The sequence below is a fragment of the Syngnathus typhle genome, linkage group LG5 (assembly GCF_033458585.1).
Source record: "Syngnathus typhle isolate RoL2023-S1 ecotype Sweden linkage group LG5, RoL_Styp_1.0, whole genome shotgun sequence".
Taxonomy (NCBI): Eukaryota; Metazoa; Chordata; class Actinopteri; order Syngnathiformes; family Syngnathidae; genus Syngnathus; species Syngnathus typhle.
In genome coordinates, this window is record NC_083742.1 from 17,358,600 (window position 1) to 17,374,842 (window position 16,243).

At 46.8% G+C, this 16,243-nt stretch overlaps 2 protein-coding genes across 8 annotated transcripts; one reads left to right on the plus strand and one right to left on the minus strand.

Annotated features, from left to right (window-relative positions):
* The first annotated feature begins 249 nt into the window (after positions 1-249).
* bmp3 (bone morphogenetic protein 3) lies at positions 250-6,493 on the plus strand. The gene is made up of 3 exons (XM_061279193.1): positions 250-1,566; positions 2,235-3,112; positions 4,593-6,493. The coding sequence occupies exons 1-3, from the start codon at positions 1,290-1,292 to the stop codon at positions 4,782-4,784; spliced, it is 1,347 nt and encodes a 448-aa protein (XP_061135177.1). The 5' UTR covers positions 250-1,289; the 3' UTR covers positions 4,785-6,493.
* Positions 6,494-6,732: 239 nt separating this feature from the next.
* prkg2 (protein kinase cGMP-dependent 2) lies at positions 6,733-15,512 on the minus strand. Of its 7 annotated transcripts, none has more exons than XM_061279093.1 (19): positions 15,411-15,509; positions 14,352-14,813; positions 13,254-13,420; positions 12,866-12,979; positions 12,528-12,633; positions 11,892-11,955; positions 11,537-11,614; positions 11,385-11,479; positions 11,243-11,311; positions 10,979-11,077; positions 10,768-10,918; positions 10,444-10,580; positions 10,112-10,201; positions 9,905-10,046; positions 8,134-8,297; positions 7,938-8,060; positions 7,800-7,862; positions 7,442-7,508; positions 6,733-7,184 (listed from the first exon to the last, which is right to left on the minus strand). In XM_061279093.1, the coding sequence occupies exons 2-19, from the start codon at positions 14,747-14,749 to the stop codon at positions 7,089-7,091; spliced, it is 2,223 nt and encodes a 740-aa protein (XP_061135077.1). In that variant the 5' UTR covers positions 14,750-14,813; positions 15,411-15,509; the 3' UTR covers positions 6,733-7,088. The 7 variants fall into 7 exon arrangements, with proteins under 7 accessions (XP_061135077.1, XP_061135076.1, XP_061135073.1 ...); XM_061279092.1 differs by having other exon boundaries at positions 10,768-10,921; XM_061279089.1 differs by having other exon boundaries at positions 7,800-8,060; positions 10,768-10,921; positions 14,352-14,750; positions 15,411-15,512.
* Positions 15,513-16,243: the final 731 nt, after the last annotated feature.

Below are 16,243 nucleotides of genomic sequence, written 5' to 3' on the forward strand. Positions count from 1 at the left end.
TGCTTTCACACGCGTCAGAAGGGGAGGGGGGGGGGGTTCAGTCTGTATGCTTGAACTCTAAATGTAGACTTATCCATGGGCTATGATTCACTAAAACAGATTGGGGGGGTGCACCAATTAGAGATTAAAGGTGTATTGTCGGTCATATTTCGTAACGTGGTCAGGAGTTTTTGCTTCTAAAAATAGTTGGTCTTTTTGGTTGATTTTGAAGGTGTGTGCAGGGGGGGGGGCGTCAACACGTGTTGAAAAGGGTGCATGTTGTATGGGGGGGGTGCGCCGGTTGAGGATGCACAAACACTACTTTAGGGTGTGTGTGTGTGAGGGAGCGTGTGTGCACCAAATGGGTGCGCCAACTCTGTCAGGATGTTAAAATGAGTGTGCCACAAAATAGACTGAACATTTTTGATGGTGTGCACAGATGCTGGGGGGGGGGGTAAATATTAGGTGGTGCACCATGTTAGTTGAGAGTGTGCGTTCAGTTGATGGGGTCAACTCTGTCAGGATGTTAAAGAGCGTTCACAAACGACTGCACTGGACATTTTTCAGACTCTGTGCGGATGAGCAGTGGTGTGCCAAATATTTGCAAAGGTGTGCTGGGTGCCTTTTCTGTCAAGAGTTTAAGGGGGTTTGATAAGGTCAACTAAATGTCTTCAAGGGTGCTTGTTGGGGAGAGGGGCTAAGTGTCAGCATGTGGAACGGTGTGCACGGCTTCAGAGAGTCGACAATTGGCGCACCCCTCTCTCCCTGCATACCCCCGCAATATTTTTTTGCACAACCGTATGAGGGGAGAGATTGGGAAAGTTGGTGTGCTGACTCAGCATGGGGGAAGGGGTGCGCATCGTGGAAAAGAGTGATCTATGGAATAAATGTTGAACCCCACTTAACAAATCAGCTGCTTTGTTTTTGTCAGGGTTTGAACGTGTGTGTGTAAAAGTCTCCTGAACGGGAAACTTGTTTCAGTCGGTCAGCGTGCACGTGTGTGCGCGCGCGTGCACGCGTGTGTGTGTGAGGGAGAGGAATAGCCTGCTGGTCCCAGCAGCCTTTATAATTGCGAGCGGAGGGTCGTGGCGTTTCAATGAAAGCTGAGCCTTGGGACTGCTTGACTGACTCGGCGTAGCCACGCATCTTTTTTTCGGGCACCTGCACTGGACTTTGCCGCGCCCCTCCTTGCATGTGATGGTTCCCCACTCTGGTGATGCCCAGTCCTACCGGAGATAGGAACCGCTTGCGGAGACTCGTGTGATAGATTGGAGAAAGTCCATTTGGTCGTCTTTGCGTCCACTTCCAGGATGGCTTTTTTGCTGCTGATCGTGCTGTCGGCGTGGACCTGCTGCGCGAGCCTCGGATACTGCGCGCTGGTCCGAGCCGAGGCGGATTTTACGCACGCGGTCGAGCGGAGACACCCGGTGGCGGGCGGCACGGTAGCCCCGCTGGTAGAGAGAGACCGGGAGCGGCTGTCCCAAGACACGGTGACGGAGCACATGCACATGCTGTACGACAAGTACAACAAGGCGGGATTCGCCTTTAAGGACGGGAACACGGTGCGCAGCTTCAAGGCACACTGGGGTACGTAAACAGATGCACAAAAGTCCCCGTCCACAAATGTTCAAAAAAAAATGTATTTGTAATTTGAATTGAATCGAAATTGATTCATTGAAATTGTAATAATAATCCACCTCTTGCAGCTTTTTGCCTTCGCCAGTAAACTTCACGCTTATCTTTTTTTCTTGGATTTTTAGACTTATTTGTAAAAATGACACATCATCAAGGCTTAATTCCCCTGCAAAATTTTTAATCAATTTTTTACTTTATTCACCTGAATTGGATTTATTCTTTTGAATTTAACGTTTTGTTAAAACAATGAAAGCGTGAAGGAGCCGTATTGCTTTGCTTTTGTTGGCCTTTGCTGCCCCCTGTTGGGTATTGCGAGATATGCACCCACTTAGAGACACCTGCTTCTCTGAAAGAAGTGAATTTTTCTCCTATATTCACTTACAATTTAGCTACCAATTACCAATATTATTGCCTCCATTTTCATTCTTATTGTAAAATGTGTAGGTAGGTACATAAATGGCAAATAGCTTGGGAGGATATAGGAAGCAGAAATGTGGCCAGCCGGTTGGAGGGTGGGTCGACTCTTCAAAGATTTCAAAGTGGGTTAGTACATTTTAGAGCGGTTGAAGTTCTGGTTTCTCTTATCTGGTAGTCTCTTATCAGCACAATTTCCCTTCCAGGCGTGATCAACAGGAAGCAGCTTCAGATCTTCAACCTGACGTCACTCACCAAGTCCGAGGACGTCCTCTCTGCCACGCTGCACTACTACATCGGGGACCTCCGCAACAGCAGCGGGTCCTGCTCCAGACCCCAAGGCTGCGTCCTCCACGGCCCACGCAGGCACAGCCACATCCACGCCGTTATCTGGAGCTTTGCCCCTGAGGTGGACCGGATGAGGACGCTGGGCCAGTTCCGCATCAATGTGTCTACGCGCTTCCGGGACTTTATCTCCTGGCAATGGAAGGACATCACCCGGGCGGTCAATCAAGCCAAGACACACCACCAGCTCCTCATTGGCATCGAGGTGGCCTCACGGGGACCCCGGCCCTGGAAGGAGCTCCTGGCTGACCGCTCTCCTTATATCCTGGTCTACGCCAACGACTCGGCCATCGCGGAGCCCGAGAGCGTGGTGGCCACCCTCAGGAGGAATCCCTCGGCGGAGGAGCCAGGGGAACGGCAGAAGAGCTCCTCCAGGCCCAAGCGCTCCGTCAATATCCCGCTCCCCCTGCAGAACAATGAGCTCCCCGGACCAGAGTACCCCTACGAGACGGCCGGCTGGGACGAGTCCAGTCCCTACGAGCCCTTCCAGAGCAAGCAAGCCCGACGGCCGCCGCGGAAAAAAAGCCGCAAGAACCCGAGGCACAAGATGCCTCTGCTGCAGTTTGACGAGCACACCATCAAGAAGGCCCGGAAGAAGCAGTGGAACCAACCCCGGAATTGCGCACGCCGCTACCTCAAAGTGGACTTTGCCGATATCGGCTGGAGCGAGTGGATAATTTCTCCAAAGTCTTTTGATGCCTACTACTGCGCGGGATCGTGCCAGTTCCCCATGCCCAAGGTGCGACTTTCTGCTGGTCTCCCTCGTTGGGACCTGTCTGGCTTGACCTTGCCTTCTCGTGTCTCAATCGGTCATCAATGTAAAGCATTTGTCAACTCGTCAGTCAGTAGATGTCTCACGAGGTCTAAAAGATACAGTAGGGAACTAAGTGGATCCCAGGGTCGCTCGTCGTGTTTCTTAGATTGGTCCTTGTGATGCTGAGGGTGTTGCTCACGCCCCATGCCCATGCTGGTACATCTCGTTGGGGCCAAGCTTTCTTGACTCTGCCGGTGACGCCGCTCTCCAGTTTCGGATTTACTTGACAATCCGAGATCTGATTCTTGCGACCCGCCTCGCACCGAGCAATGCGGCTGGTTTAGACGCAACTGGACTAGCGCAGAGAAATAGTTAGCGTCGTGTGCCTAGCAACTTGCTGCAAGGCTAAGCAACACTCGCCCTGCGGTGGCTTTAATGACTATTACACACTCTGCGTCACCACAGAAGTAAATGTTAGTGCTGTCCCAAGTAGCTAGCTTATGTTAGCTTTCTATTTGGGTCGGTAGGTCCTCAAGTGGGTAGGCCAACTCGTGATAACTGTTGGGGTCTGGTGCCCCATGCCTGGTGGCTACATAGTAGCATTAGTGATGTCACAAAAGTGGCTAAGTGGATGTTTTTTGGTGGTTGGCCTGGTAGATGAAGAGGTTGGTCTGCTGGTATCTGGATTGTGGATTGGCCAAATTAGCACAATAGTTAAATTAGCACAAATCCGTTGGTAGGTTAGAGTTGCAACGACTAACCACCTTTACCTCATGCCGCCATGCTAGGTGTTAGCATTACTAATGTCCCACGTGTTGGATCGTTTTCCATCACTATTGAGTGGTCGGGATCTCAGTTCAAAACATTAGTCAATGCTTCCACAGATCCAGTACATATAGCTTCATGCTAACAGCCACTCGGCCCACATTATGCAAACCGCAAAGATGCCATCAGCAACCAAAAAGTCCTCCAAGGCATCATGTCATATTTCCATTTAAGAGATATGCATAAACACAAAGGTGCTTCCCATCTGATAAGACAGCAAACATTCGAAACGTGGCCGGAATGCGCACCACTTAATTCACTCCCTCTCGGCCTTTGTAGTGCGGCCTAATTGTTTCCAGGAGCGGCCTGTGGCATCCGCGCTCCTCCTCGCCTGCAGGGGTTGCTGTTTTAAAGAGTGGACCCCCCCCCCCCCTTTCAAAGCGCCTCCGTCGGTGGGAAAAGACGCAGAAATCCACTGGCAGCATTCCACAACCTTGAGTGGAATAGCGGGAACGCCGGCAGGCAAAAACTCGTCAAAGGTGGAATGTTTAAACGCAATCGAATTGGCGCCCTACTTTTACCCTTTCATCATTTCTGACGTCTTATCGTGAAATCAAGGAGGTTCCAATGCTCTTAAACAAAATGTGTGCGAAATGCCTCGTCACTAACGTATTTCCCGCGACGTGCGTTGTGCTTGCAGGCGCTGAAACCTTCCAACCACGCCACCATCCAGAGCATCGTGCGGGCGGTGGGTGTGGTGCCCGGCATTCCCGAGCCGTGCTGTGTCCCCGAAAAGATGTCCCCCCTCAGCATTCTCTTCTTTGATGAGGACAGGAACGTGGTGCTCAAAGTGTACCCTAACATGACGGTGGATTCGTGCGCATGCCGATAGCTCCCTTGGCACACTTTTGCCCTCTGTCACCATGGAAGCAAGTCATCTCCTGTTTTTTTTTTTTTTTTCCTTAACCCTGACAATGAACCGGACTAACTGGGCATTGGAAGCGGGGTTAGGGTCAGGGTGAAGAAGGAACACTGAAGGCTAAATCCCTCTGTTGGGGCGCACCTCTTCACATCCTGAACTTTAGAAGACAACCCCCCCCCCCTTCCGCATCCACGGCAAAGTTGATGTACCCCTTCCAGACAAAGCAAGGCTGCGTGACAAAAGAATCCAAATGACCTTTATACAATCACACCCCGGGGCATGCAAAGGTTTACCTCACCTAAGTCCGTATTTCCCTATCATTGTATGTCTTTATTGTAGAAGGGGGTTGTCTTGGTTTTTCAAGGGGGCGCACCCTAAGGCTCCCAAATTTCTTTTTTTTTTTTTAAAAGAAATCCCGTTTCATCACACAAATATGATCATGTGGATGTCAAAATGACTCAAATCTTTCATGCACATCCCCAGGGAGGTGCATACCACCATTGTCTCGGTTGTTCAGATTTATTGTATCATCTCTTGGATGGCTAAATTCCTCATCTTCTCACTTTTTTAAATCCATCTTTTGATTTCATGCAATGCCAAAAGCCATCACCACTCCCCCTCCCTGATGAATAAATAAATGAATCACAAATGAATAAATAGACACCACAGTGTCGCACTGGTTAGCACGTCCGCTTCACAGTCCAGAGGGTTGCATGCATGTTCCCAAAAAACATGAATGGATGGATGGATAATGAATAAATCAATCAAATAAAAAGCCATTCAGCCAATGAACCAAACCAAAGCAAACAGGTTGCCAGCTTTGTTCCTGAACTTTTGAAGCCATGCACCCTCTTCAACATCCTCAGCTGGCGCACCCCTACTTTCTTTAACAAATGAAGACATCCTCAGGTTGTATTGAAAGCCCAACATCAAATAAACTATTTATGCAGACTTCTCGTACGCGCGTTCCCTTGTACATTTTGCTGTGCTGACTGTCTGTTGGCAAGTGCCTTTGAGTTTTTTAATCTTGGGAATCCGTTTGTAATGAAAAGCTATGATTGTGGAATTTACTCTTCAAAATATATGAATATATTTCAAATCGTTTTGATATGTCAGAGACATTTATTTTGTGTCAAATGTTTTTTGTTTTTTTTGGTAACTTTTATATTTTGTACTTTTTGCATGCCATAGACACACTGTGGTCTTTTTGTTTTCACTTGTGGAAATGTTAGAAAACGCTTGTACAATAAGCTCGCTAACGTATATTTGTATATGGAAATATCTTGAAGCTATTTATTTTTGTCTATCTGGCTGAGGGGGCGTGGCCTTGGAAGGAGGTATGCGGGCTTTAATAAGTGATGGACATTTGACCTTTGACCCCCCTCGACACGAGCAGCGCTGCCAACTCGCCAAGCATTCATAGAAATGAATAAAAGTTTGCAGAAGTCCACACTCGCAAATCGTCCGATGTGTGTATGCTAATAGGGAAAAATGGCCAAAAACAAAAGTCCTCAAAAATTGGTTTGAAAAAAAAAAAAGATTTGCTTGTTTTCTGTTTTTGTCTTATTAAAGAACTTGGGTGTCGAAAAAAAAGCTGTTTTGTGAGAAGCAAAGCCTGATTATTCTGCAAAAACTGCAATCATTTCTGAAAATAAAGCAAAAGGGTGTCATGTCTCGTCCCCAGCCGTTTCTGTCTGTGCTTGCCCCTCCCCTGCTGTGTGCCCATGATTAGTGTGATCATTCTCACTTGCCTCTCGTTACCTGTCGTGTATTTAAGTCCTGTCTGCCCCTAACTCGCCGTCAGATCATTGATGTCTTTGTTGTACGGCCCTGTCGGTTAGTCCTCTTGTTGTTTTGTTATGTCAGTTTGCCGGGTCTGTTAGTTTGTTTTGCTGAATAAACCCTGGTCCACCCGCTCTCGGTTTTGATTTCAAATCTTTATTTCTGTAAATATTTTTCATTTTATATTTTTTTCTTTCATGAAGACCCATTTTCTTTGTTCAAGAATTTTTCAAAAGCACACATTGTATTTTATGACTTTTTTCCCCCATTCCATTTGCCTGATGCAATCCCATGAAAACTTTTATCCAAGTGTCCAGCAGTCTTCATTTACAAAACAATCCATTCTGACGGTCGGGGGAACCAAAAGAGGCTGACTAACGTGAGGCGCACGCTGTACTTCCACAAAGTCACCACATCTCAAATGATGATGTTCTTGTTTTTCTCATGGCCAGGTGGAACTTTTGGAACGGTCAAGACGATGATGGCCGGAGCTCAGAAATCGGCGTCCCATCCCGAGAGCTCGTCAGGAGGGATTTTGTCATCGGGAGGATAGACGTCAAAGTGGCTGTGGTCCAGAGGACCTGACACCTGAAAGACGACAAAAACAAGCAAGGTCAAAACAAACAAAACAAGGTCAGCTATTGTCCATTGAAGCGCTTGATTTATCTTTAGGTAGTCTCAAATCAAGTTCAGATGTTCTAGAACGTTTGTGCTCGCTCGCACCAACCGCTATTCGGAGTTGTTGGCAAATCTCCCCCCTTGTGAATTGGAACTTGTGCCAAAAGCAGCCAGTCCAGCCAGTTCTTTGTCTTGAGTACTTTGCAAAGTGTTGATGGGGGACTTACGTGTCTCTTGAGGGGCGACGGCAGGGTCTGAGCCTTTAGTCTCGCCCAGTCGAACCCGTTAAACCACCTGCACACAATCTTACTTTCAGTTTGCGATACGAACATCTAATAAAATAAAAACTCATCTCCTAATATAGTGCGAGCTGTTTTTTCATCACGTCAAAATATATGCTAGTATACCTTTTACTTGGCAAAATTTCTTGTAGTTCCACAATATTTTTAATTACACAATCTTCTAAAAATACATGATACTTTCTAGAAGGAAAAAAAAAAACTGTGCCAAGATAATGATTTTTTTTTATTCCTCAAACAAAATGGGATAAGAACAAACAAAGAAAAAACAAACAATGCACGTGACCTGTGCTTGTTAATGTCGCCGATGCCGCCTTTCATGTTTCCAAGCCGCTCAGCTGGGTTCCCCCTGAGGAAGATCAACCAGAAGGACAAGCGGTTTACTGGGTTGTGTGTGTGCCGTGCGTGTTGGTCCTTGAGGAACCTGCAGAGCTTGCGTATGAGGTCCTGAGGCCTCTTAGCAATCTTCTTGGGGAAGTGCATCTTGTCGACGCCCTTCAAGATGCTGGTGTAGGTGGCCATCTGGTCGCTTCCTGTGAATGGGGGGCTGCTTGCCCCAAGCAGGAAGTCATGTTTGTTTGTCTGTTGGTTTGTTGAGCAGAATGTTTTGAAAGGCACACCTGCCAGTCAGGAGCTCAAACACCAGGATGCCCAGGGACCAAAAATCCACACTGAGATTGTGGCCCTTGTTGAGGATGATCTCCGGGGCCACGTACTCGGGGGTCCCGCAGAAGGTCCATGTTTTCTGACCGCCACGCATCTTCTTGGCGAAGCCAAAGTCCACCTACGGAGATGAAAGGAGATCATTTGGTGATGTGCTTCACAGATTCTCCACTTGGCTTTATTTTGCGTTCAGTCACGCCTAGTCAACCTTAACCGTTACCGGTCACTCATTAGCCAGCTAGTGAGCTTGTGTGCTTTAGTGCTGAATGCCACTTTGGGCTGGCTCTCAGCATCTAAGGCGAACCAGGCACTCACCTGGGGCGCCACCTGCTGGAGAGGGCCCCAAATTGCTGTTACAAAAAAAAAAAACGCTGATGATTTACACGCAGACTTCTGATTATTAGATGCATTGCGATTCAAACGTGAACGAATCTGAATCGATCCATAAATGTTCATTTGAGTTAAATACGTTGAACTTGGGTCAGGGTTTCAAACTACGGTTAGGGTTTCAAAGTAGGGTTTCAAAAAAAGGTTAGGGTTTCAAACTAGGTTTAGGGTTCTATACAAGGGTTTCAAACTAAGGTTAGGGTTTCAAAGTAGGGTTTCATACTAGGGTTAGGGTTTCAAAGTAGAGTTTAAAACTAGAGTTAGTGTTTCAAAATAGGGTTTAAAACTAGGTTTAGAGTTTCATACTAGGATTAGGGGTTCAAAATATACTTTCAAACTGGGGTTAGGGTTTCAAAGTAGAGTTTAAAACTAGGTTTAGGGTTTCAAAGTAGGGTTTCATACTAGGGTTAGGGTTTCAAAGAAGGGTTTAAAGCTAGGGTTAGGGTTTCAAAGTAGGGTTTTATAGTAGGGTTAGAGTTTCAAAGTAGGGTTTAAAACTAGGGTTAGGGTTTCAAAGTAGGGTTTTATAGTAGGGTTAGAGTTTCAAAGTAGGGTTTAAAACTAGGGTTGGGGTTTCAAAGTAGGGTTTTATAGTAGGGTTAGAGTTTCAAAGTAGGGTTTAAAACTAGGGTTAGGGTTTCAAAGTAGGGTTTAAACCTTGGTTTAGGGTTTAAAAATAGGGTTTAAAACTAGGGTTAGGGTTTCAAACTAGGGTTTAAAACTAGGACCATTGTTTCAAACTCGGGTTAGAGATTCAAACTATGGTTTAAAACTACGATTAGTGTTTCAAAATAGGTTTAGAGATTCAAACTAGGGTTTAAAACTAGGGCTAGGGTTTCAAAGTGGTACAGTGGTACTTTGAGGTATGAACTTAATTGGTTAGCAATCAGGTTTGTAAGTAGAAACGTTTGCAAGTAGAAATAATGTTTCCCATAGGGATTAATGTAAAAGCAAATAATAATTCAAAGTGAAAAATTGGTTCGTAAGTAGATGTAAAAAAAATGGGGAGGCTCCGGTTCGTATCTCGAAAAGTTCGTAAGTATAGGCGTTCGTAAGTAGAGGTACCACCGTAGATGGTTCTTAATAACCCGTCATGTCCGGGACATTTTGGCTAACGCAAGCTTTGCTTTCAGTCCCCACCCCCCCTTAATCATATTTGATCACTCATTGCTTGAATCATCGCCCTGTTCTTTGGAATGTACTACATGATCCGCACTTGGCTGTGCTTTGCCCTCAGTCTCCTCTTGGATCAAATTTGTCTCCTTAACCAGTGACGGTCAGTCACTCATTGGTCAAGCAGATTTGTAATAATGGCAACACGCGCTAAAGTCGTCCACTCACCAGTTTGACGTAACCCTCGGAGTCCAGCATGAGGTTCTCCGGCTTGAGGTCTCGGTAGAGGATCACCTTGCGGTGCAAGTACTCGAAGGCCTCGGTCACGCAGCCCACGCAGAACTTGGCGGTGGGCTCGTCGAAGCTGCCCCTGAGAAAGATGGCGGAGAGCACCAGCTGGGTCAAAGCGCAAACAAACACCATGTCTGGACCTACCTGTCTCTCAGAAGACTCCAGACTTCTCCTCCGAGACACGCCTCCAGCAGCATGTAGACGTATTTGTCATCTCGGAATGTTCGGAACAGTCTGGAGCGGAGGAGTCGCAGAGTGAACGTCAAAGAACCGCAGAACATTTGAGCCTTTTACAAGACTTTCTCCTTTAGTATTTATTTAACTTTACAAAGAGAAACACTGGTCCGTTTTGGAGCAATTGAACAAGGCGCCAGCGTATTGTCATTTCTTGACAGAGTTCAAGTCAGTGACCATCTGGCTCCTGATTCTTGTCAGTGCAAATATTTGTACGAGCAAATACGAGACTAAGTCCTGACCGGACGACAAAGGGCGAGCTGGCCTCGGCGAGGATGCGGCGCTCCGAGTGGATGTGCTCCTCCTGCCGGTTGTCCACCACATGCTTCTTCTTGATCACCTTCAGCGCGAACGTCACGTCCTCGCCTTTCACCTTCACCTGATGGAAAGAAATACCTTCATGTCAGGACCAGTTAAGAAAACAAAAAGGTTTTCCCAACAGGTGTTTTCAACCCACGCTCACCCTCCCATGAAAAGCAAATTATGGCAGTTTGGCTGGTACATGAGAGAACAATAATAGGGATGACTTCTTTGCCAATGAAAGAGCTTATTGCATCTGGGCGTACCAGTTCTACTCGGCCAAATCCGCCGACGCCGAGTGTGGCGACGACGTCCATGTGGTCGAGGGGTCTGGATGGCGGGAAGGTAGCGGCCATTTGCTTCAGGCGGAGCATGTCGGGTGGCAGCGTCTGACTGGGGTGCCGTGAGAGCGACTTCCTGCTGGGGACGCCAACCCTGCTGATTTTACAGCGGCAAACAAGCGAGAGAGTGTCGTACCTGGCGTGGCGCTTCATGTCCTTCCGGTCTAGCGTAGCCACGTAGCCCTGGAGATGTTTCTGGAGCGAGTCGAAGGTTCCTACCGTCTGGTTAAAGGTCCTGTAACATCAAAATCCCCTTTTGAAATCTAACTCTAGCTCCAAACCTTCGTTTAAAACTCTGATCTTGATTTGAAAATCAAATTCCAATCCTGACTTGATGTCTGAACCCCAATTTGAAAGCCTAAACTCGGAACTTGTTGGTGGCATGGTGCAATTGACTCACTGTCTATCCATGAGGAGGCACTCCAATCCGTCGTCATCGGCAACGATGTTAGCCGACCTGACGTCATTGCTAAAGCAGGCGCTAGCATTAGCAATATTTCACTTTGCGTGGGCGATTAGCTTATGTGGAAGCTAGCGGCTACCTGATGAGTGCCTTCTCTCCAAAGTAGTCGCCCTTTTGCAGCGTGTTTATGACCTGAGGACTCTTGTGGCCCTTTGTAGTCTGGGTCACCTTCACCTGCGAGATGAAAAGCAGCTTTTAATCCTGGTAGTAGTAGCAGTAGAGATGTCTTACCTTTCCTTGAGCGATGATGTAGAAGGTGCTGCCCTCTTCGCCCTCTCGGATCACATAGTCGCCCCTGTTGTAGTATTCCTGCAAGGAAGGCAAAGGTAAGGCAACAAGGTTAAAACAACTTGAAACCCTACCCCACGCTTCAAACAATTTAAAACACTGACCTAAACCCCAATATAAAAGGCTCATTTGGAACCCAACCTGATCCTTCTAATAAATCCCTCTATAATCCTATCTTTTTGTCTGTTTTGAAACCCTCGTTTGAAACCCTAACCCTCAGGTCTATGTCCAGATGACAGGTTTGATTCCTTCATTAGTCAAACAGGAGGCACTTGATGATACTGAGTGAGAACCTTACCACCTCCAGACAGTCCACAATCTTGCTGATCTTGTCGTCGGGCAAATCAGCCAAAAGTGACACACTGATGGGGGGAGAAAAAAAAGTCAAACCAAGTTCAAGCCACATCTGCTCCAGATCTGGCTTCAATGTAAACATAACTTGTAATATCTAATATCCAATAACACCCAGTTGAAACCCGAACACTAGCTGCAAACCCAAACTAACCTATCTTGATACCCTCGTTAAAAAAAAAAAATACTTGTTTTAAAATCTTCATTTGAATTACAAAATGTCTTTGAAATTCTAATCCAGACTTTAAACTCGAATTTTGTACCCTAAAGTAGTTTTGAACACATCACTTAAAACTACGACCCAGTCCTGAAACTCAAACGGCACTACTGTTGTCAAACCCGAATTGAAAACCTAAACTCTGGCAGAAGTGTTGGACTGATGGAAATTTTAAATTAAAATCAAATTAAGTTTAGTCTAGATCAAATCCAGATTTGGCTGCAGTGTGAACACAACATTTCAAATCAAACCCTAACTATCAAACCGAATTTTTGCCAACGTAACATATGTCCTGTGTCACGAAACCTGTTCAGATCAGGGGATTGTCCACCATGAGGGCAAAGTGAGGTGGCCATTTCAACCAACCTGCGCAGGAAGTGTTCGTACTGGTGGTGGCGCGTATCGGACGTTCTCCGCATGATGTTCTGGAAGGCCTCGCGCTCCAGAGCCCACGTGCATACTCTGTTCACAGCTTCCATCGGGGGGAAACAAAGGCGTTGGACAAACACGCACAAGACAAAACCTATTTGTGAGCAAATGTCTTTGATTCAGACCTTTCACTCCTGATTTGAAGCAGGTGGTATATCATTTTTCAATCCAATTTTGAATGAAAGAATTGAATGCCTTTCCGCCTTTGAAATAAGACGCTCAGCCGGTTTGGGGCAGCAAGCTGGCCTTAGCCTGAAAGCGGAGATGAGGTTTACCTCGCACGGAGGCGGTGCGCATGCAATTGTAGAGGATGGCCAGCTCCCCGAACGCCGTCCACGCCATCATTGACGACACCAGCACGTCCTCTTGAAACACGTCCAACTTACCATCTGCGGGAGACAGCGAGAGAAAGAGAGACACAAACGCACATTATATTACACTATCACGCATCACAACCATGCTTTGATAGAATCGGTTCCTGTGTGTGCTTTTATGTAACGTGTGTGTCAACGTCTCTTGTCAAGGGACAGGGACAGGGACAATTGAAATAAGCACGCTAGGTGTCGTTGCTCATCGGGAACAAAGACTTTTGGAAAAATAAGAACTTTTCTTCACCTTAACTTTGTTCAAAATGGCATGTCAGGAACAAGAATAAAGTGGTACCTGCCAGGACAAAGAGGTGGTTGCCAACTTCTCCCTGCCGGACCACAAAATCTCCCTGCTGGTACTTGCGCAGGAACATGCATTCCACAATGTCTCTGAGCTGCTGCGGCTCCAAACGCTTCAGATACTGGTTCCTGTTCAGGGCCTCCACCAACTGCTTCTTCACACTATCACAAAACAGATCACACACACATACACACAAAAAAATGCCACAAATACAGAGGAGTTAGATGGCGACGTTGGCAAGCGATCTTTCGCCCACGTCGGAGCAACTCAACATTTCTTTGGCGTCTGCAAAACAAGATGAGGACAGCAAAAGTAAATGGTGAAAAAAAAAAACACAATCATCACAGCTTTGGCGGGAGGAAGGTGTCGCTTCCTGTGTGCTAACGCCACTTGTATTAGCCCGGAGGTGGTCCACCATCTGGCACAGCCCGTCTGGAGCCAGAATTTGGGGAAAGCACTTGTGAGGAACAACATTCTTAAAACCACCGTCAGGAACAAGGACTTTGAGAATCGTCCCTCGCAGGAAGAAGTGATTAGCTTCCCTAACTTGTCTAGGACAAGAACTTTGCTTAATTCACCTGTGTGGAACAAAGAACAGGAACAAGAACATCATCAGTCAGGAACTATGACTTTCCCTCGTAGGAACAAGAAGTCTGTCAACGTCACCTCTCAGGAACAAGAAATCTAAAACCCCTGGCAGAAACTCAATTATTGGGAAGTTGCGTGTCATAAACAACAACTTTGATTATGTTCCCTGCCAGGAATAACAACTTCACTAAAGTCTCAGGTCAGGAGCAAAAGATACAATAATGCATCCTGTCTGGAACAAGGACTATACTAATGTCTACTGTCGTGAACTAGACTGTTGGACAATCTTTAGTTAATAACAAGGACCGCTAAAGTCTCTGGCCTGGAGACAGACCTGCAGTCACGTGTTGGGAACAAGAACTGCATGTTAGGTCACCTGTTGGGAACAAGAACTTTCCTCAAGTTTACTGTCTGGAGCAAGAATGCTGCTAAAATCTCCTGGCTGGAAAAAGACTAATGCAAAGTGTTGTGGTTCTGTTCCTGATTGCATCTGAGGTGTCTTACCTGGACTCTTTGGGTACTCGGGCTTTGTCAAAGGAGAACTTTGGCAGGTGGTTACAGTCATAAGTTCGGGATGTCGGTTCTGCAGACACTCCCGCTTTGGCGCCCTTCCTCTTATTGAGGGTCTCCTTGATACCGACTCCTGGGACCCCGGCGGCCATTCGGTCTCCGTTCTGGTTTTGGACCCCATTCTGCTGCTTTTTCCGCAGCTCCTGGCTGAGGTGCATGAGGGCCTGTTCCTGCGCGGCAATTTTCTCTTGGAGACTTCTGACCACCTGCTCTTTGGCGGCCAGTTCCTGGTCTTTCCCTCGCAGCTCCTGCTCCAGCTGGTCGACGCGCGTCGTCAGAGGGTCCGGCGAGGGCTTCTTGGAGCGCTTGGCCTTAGCTGAGCCGTTTCCCATCCTTGGAGAGCGGGAAGAGGAGCGTCGAGATTGGAGGAAGCCCAAGAAGAAGAGCGCGGTATGGCTGTCATTCATAATTCAGAAGGCAGCAAGTGTCAGGTTGCACAATCAATCAAGACTGACAAACAAACAATCACAGAGGCAGACACTGACAAACATATACATACATAGACACACACGGTTACACAAAACAAAATCACACCCACAGGCAGGCAGAAACATCTCTCTCTCTCTCTCTCTCTCTCTCTCTCTCTCTCTCTCTCTCTCTCTCTCTCTCTCTCTCTCTCTCTCTCTCTCTCTCTCTCTCTCTCACACACACACTACAAATAAACACATTTACGCTCGGACAAAACCCACACAAGAAGTCAACCACACACAAGCGCAAGTATACACAAAGGCAGACACACGCACACGCAAATTCCACACTGAGTGATAATAAGAGTGTAATTGTGTAACTCCTTAGTGATCCCCGCTCCCCCTCGCGCTCAACATGCATTTGAGCCATAACTTTCTGATGACGTCAAATGTCAAATTTACACCAACGTCAACAAAACTACGTCACGACCACACACTTAAGGTACCTGGGGGGAATAAATAGCGGCGGTACCAGGGGCGTGCTTGCGCGGGGTGTGCACGAATGCAACCCTAAGCCGCTTCTTACCTGACGAATGACGAGGTTCGAGTCCGAATCCGGCGCTCGCGACGAGACGGCGCGCTCCATCCGCTACCGCACGTCTGTCTCCTCTTCTAGTGTTGGGTCGTGAGTGAACAATTCGTTCAAAGAACGAGGTTATTTCAGTGAACGACAGTGAACAAATCCCTTCCTAAAGTGATTCGTTCTTTTTCAGTTCATATTCAGTTCATGTTGTAATATAGAAAAAAGTGTGTGCATTGCCGTTGTCGATATTACCGTGATTGTTTTTTTGTCTGGTGTATTGCTTAGTTCTGTGTGTTATTGAAGTTAAAAAATAAAAAAAAATAAAAAAAACTGGATCAGTGTGTGTGTGTGTGGTGGGGGGGGGGACGATTCCTTGATCGATTCGTTTGAACGAATCTTTTGAGTGAACTGATTCTAAAGATCCAGTTCATTCAAAAGAACTGGAATGCACATCACTACGCTCTTCTCTGCGCTTCTTCTACTTCTGCTCGCGCATGCTCAGTGAGTGCCAGCGGGATGCGCGCGCCCACACGCAGAGCCGGATGATCACGTGTGTTCATAAACAAAATATCCATAAGGAACAATGATTGTCTCTGCGTGTCTTTGTTCACATTTTGGGTCTTCATGTGCATGCATGCGCTTGTGTAACTGTTTATTTCAAATTTGCCTTTGTTGTTCGTGTTCTATTGATGTGCACGGTACTTTTATGTTAGGGTTAACAGTTGTGAAAAAAAGGTCATGGTCATTTTTTACATAAAAAAAAAAAAAAAAAAAAAAAGCCTTACTTTACATCCCAGCAGTCTTTTGGGCGCTTGGCAGGGGCCGGTTGCTAGCCA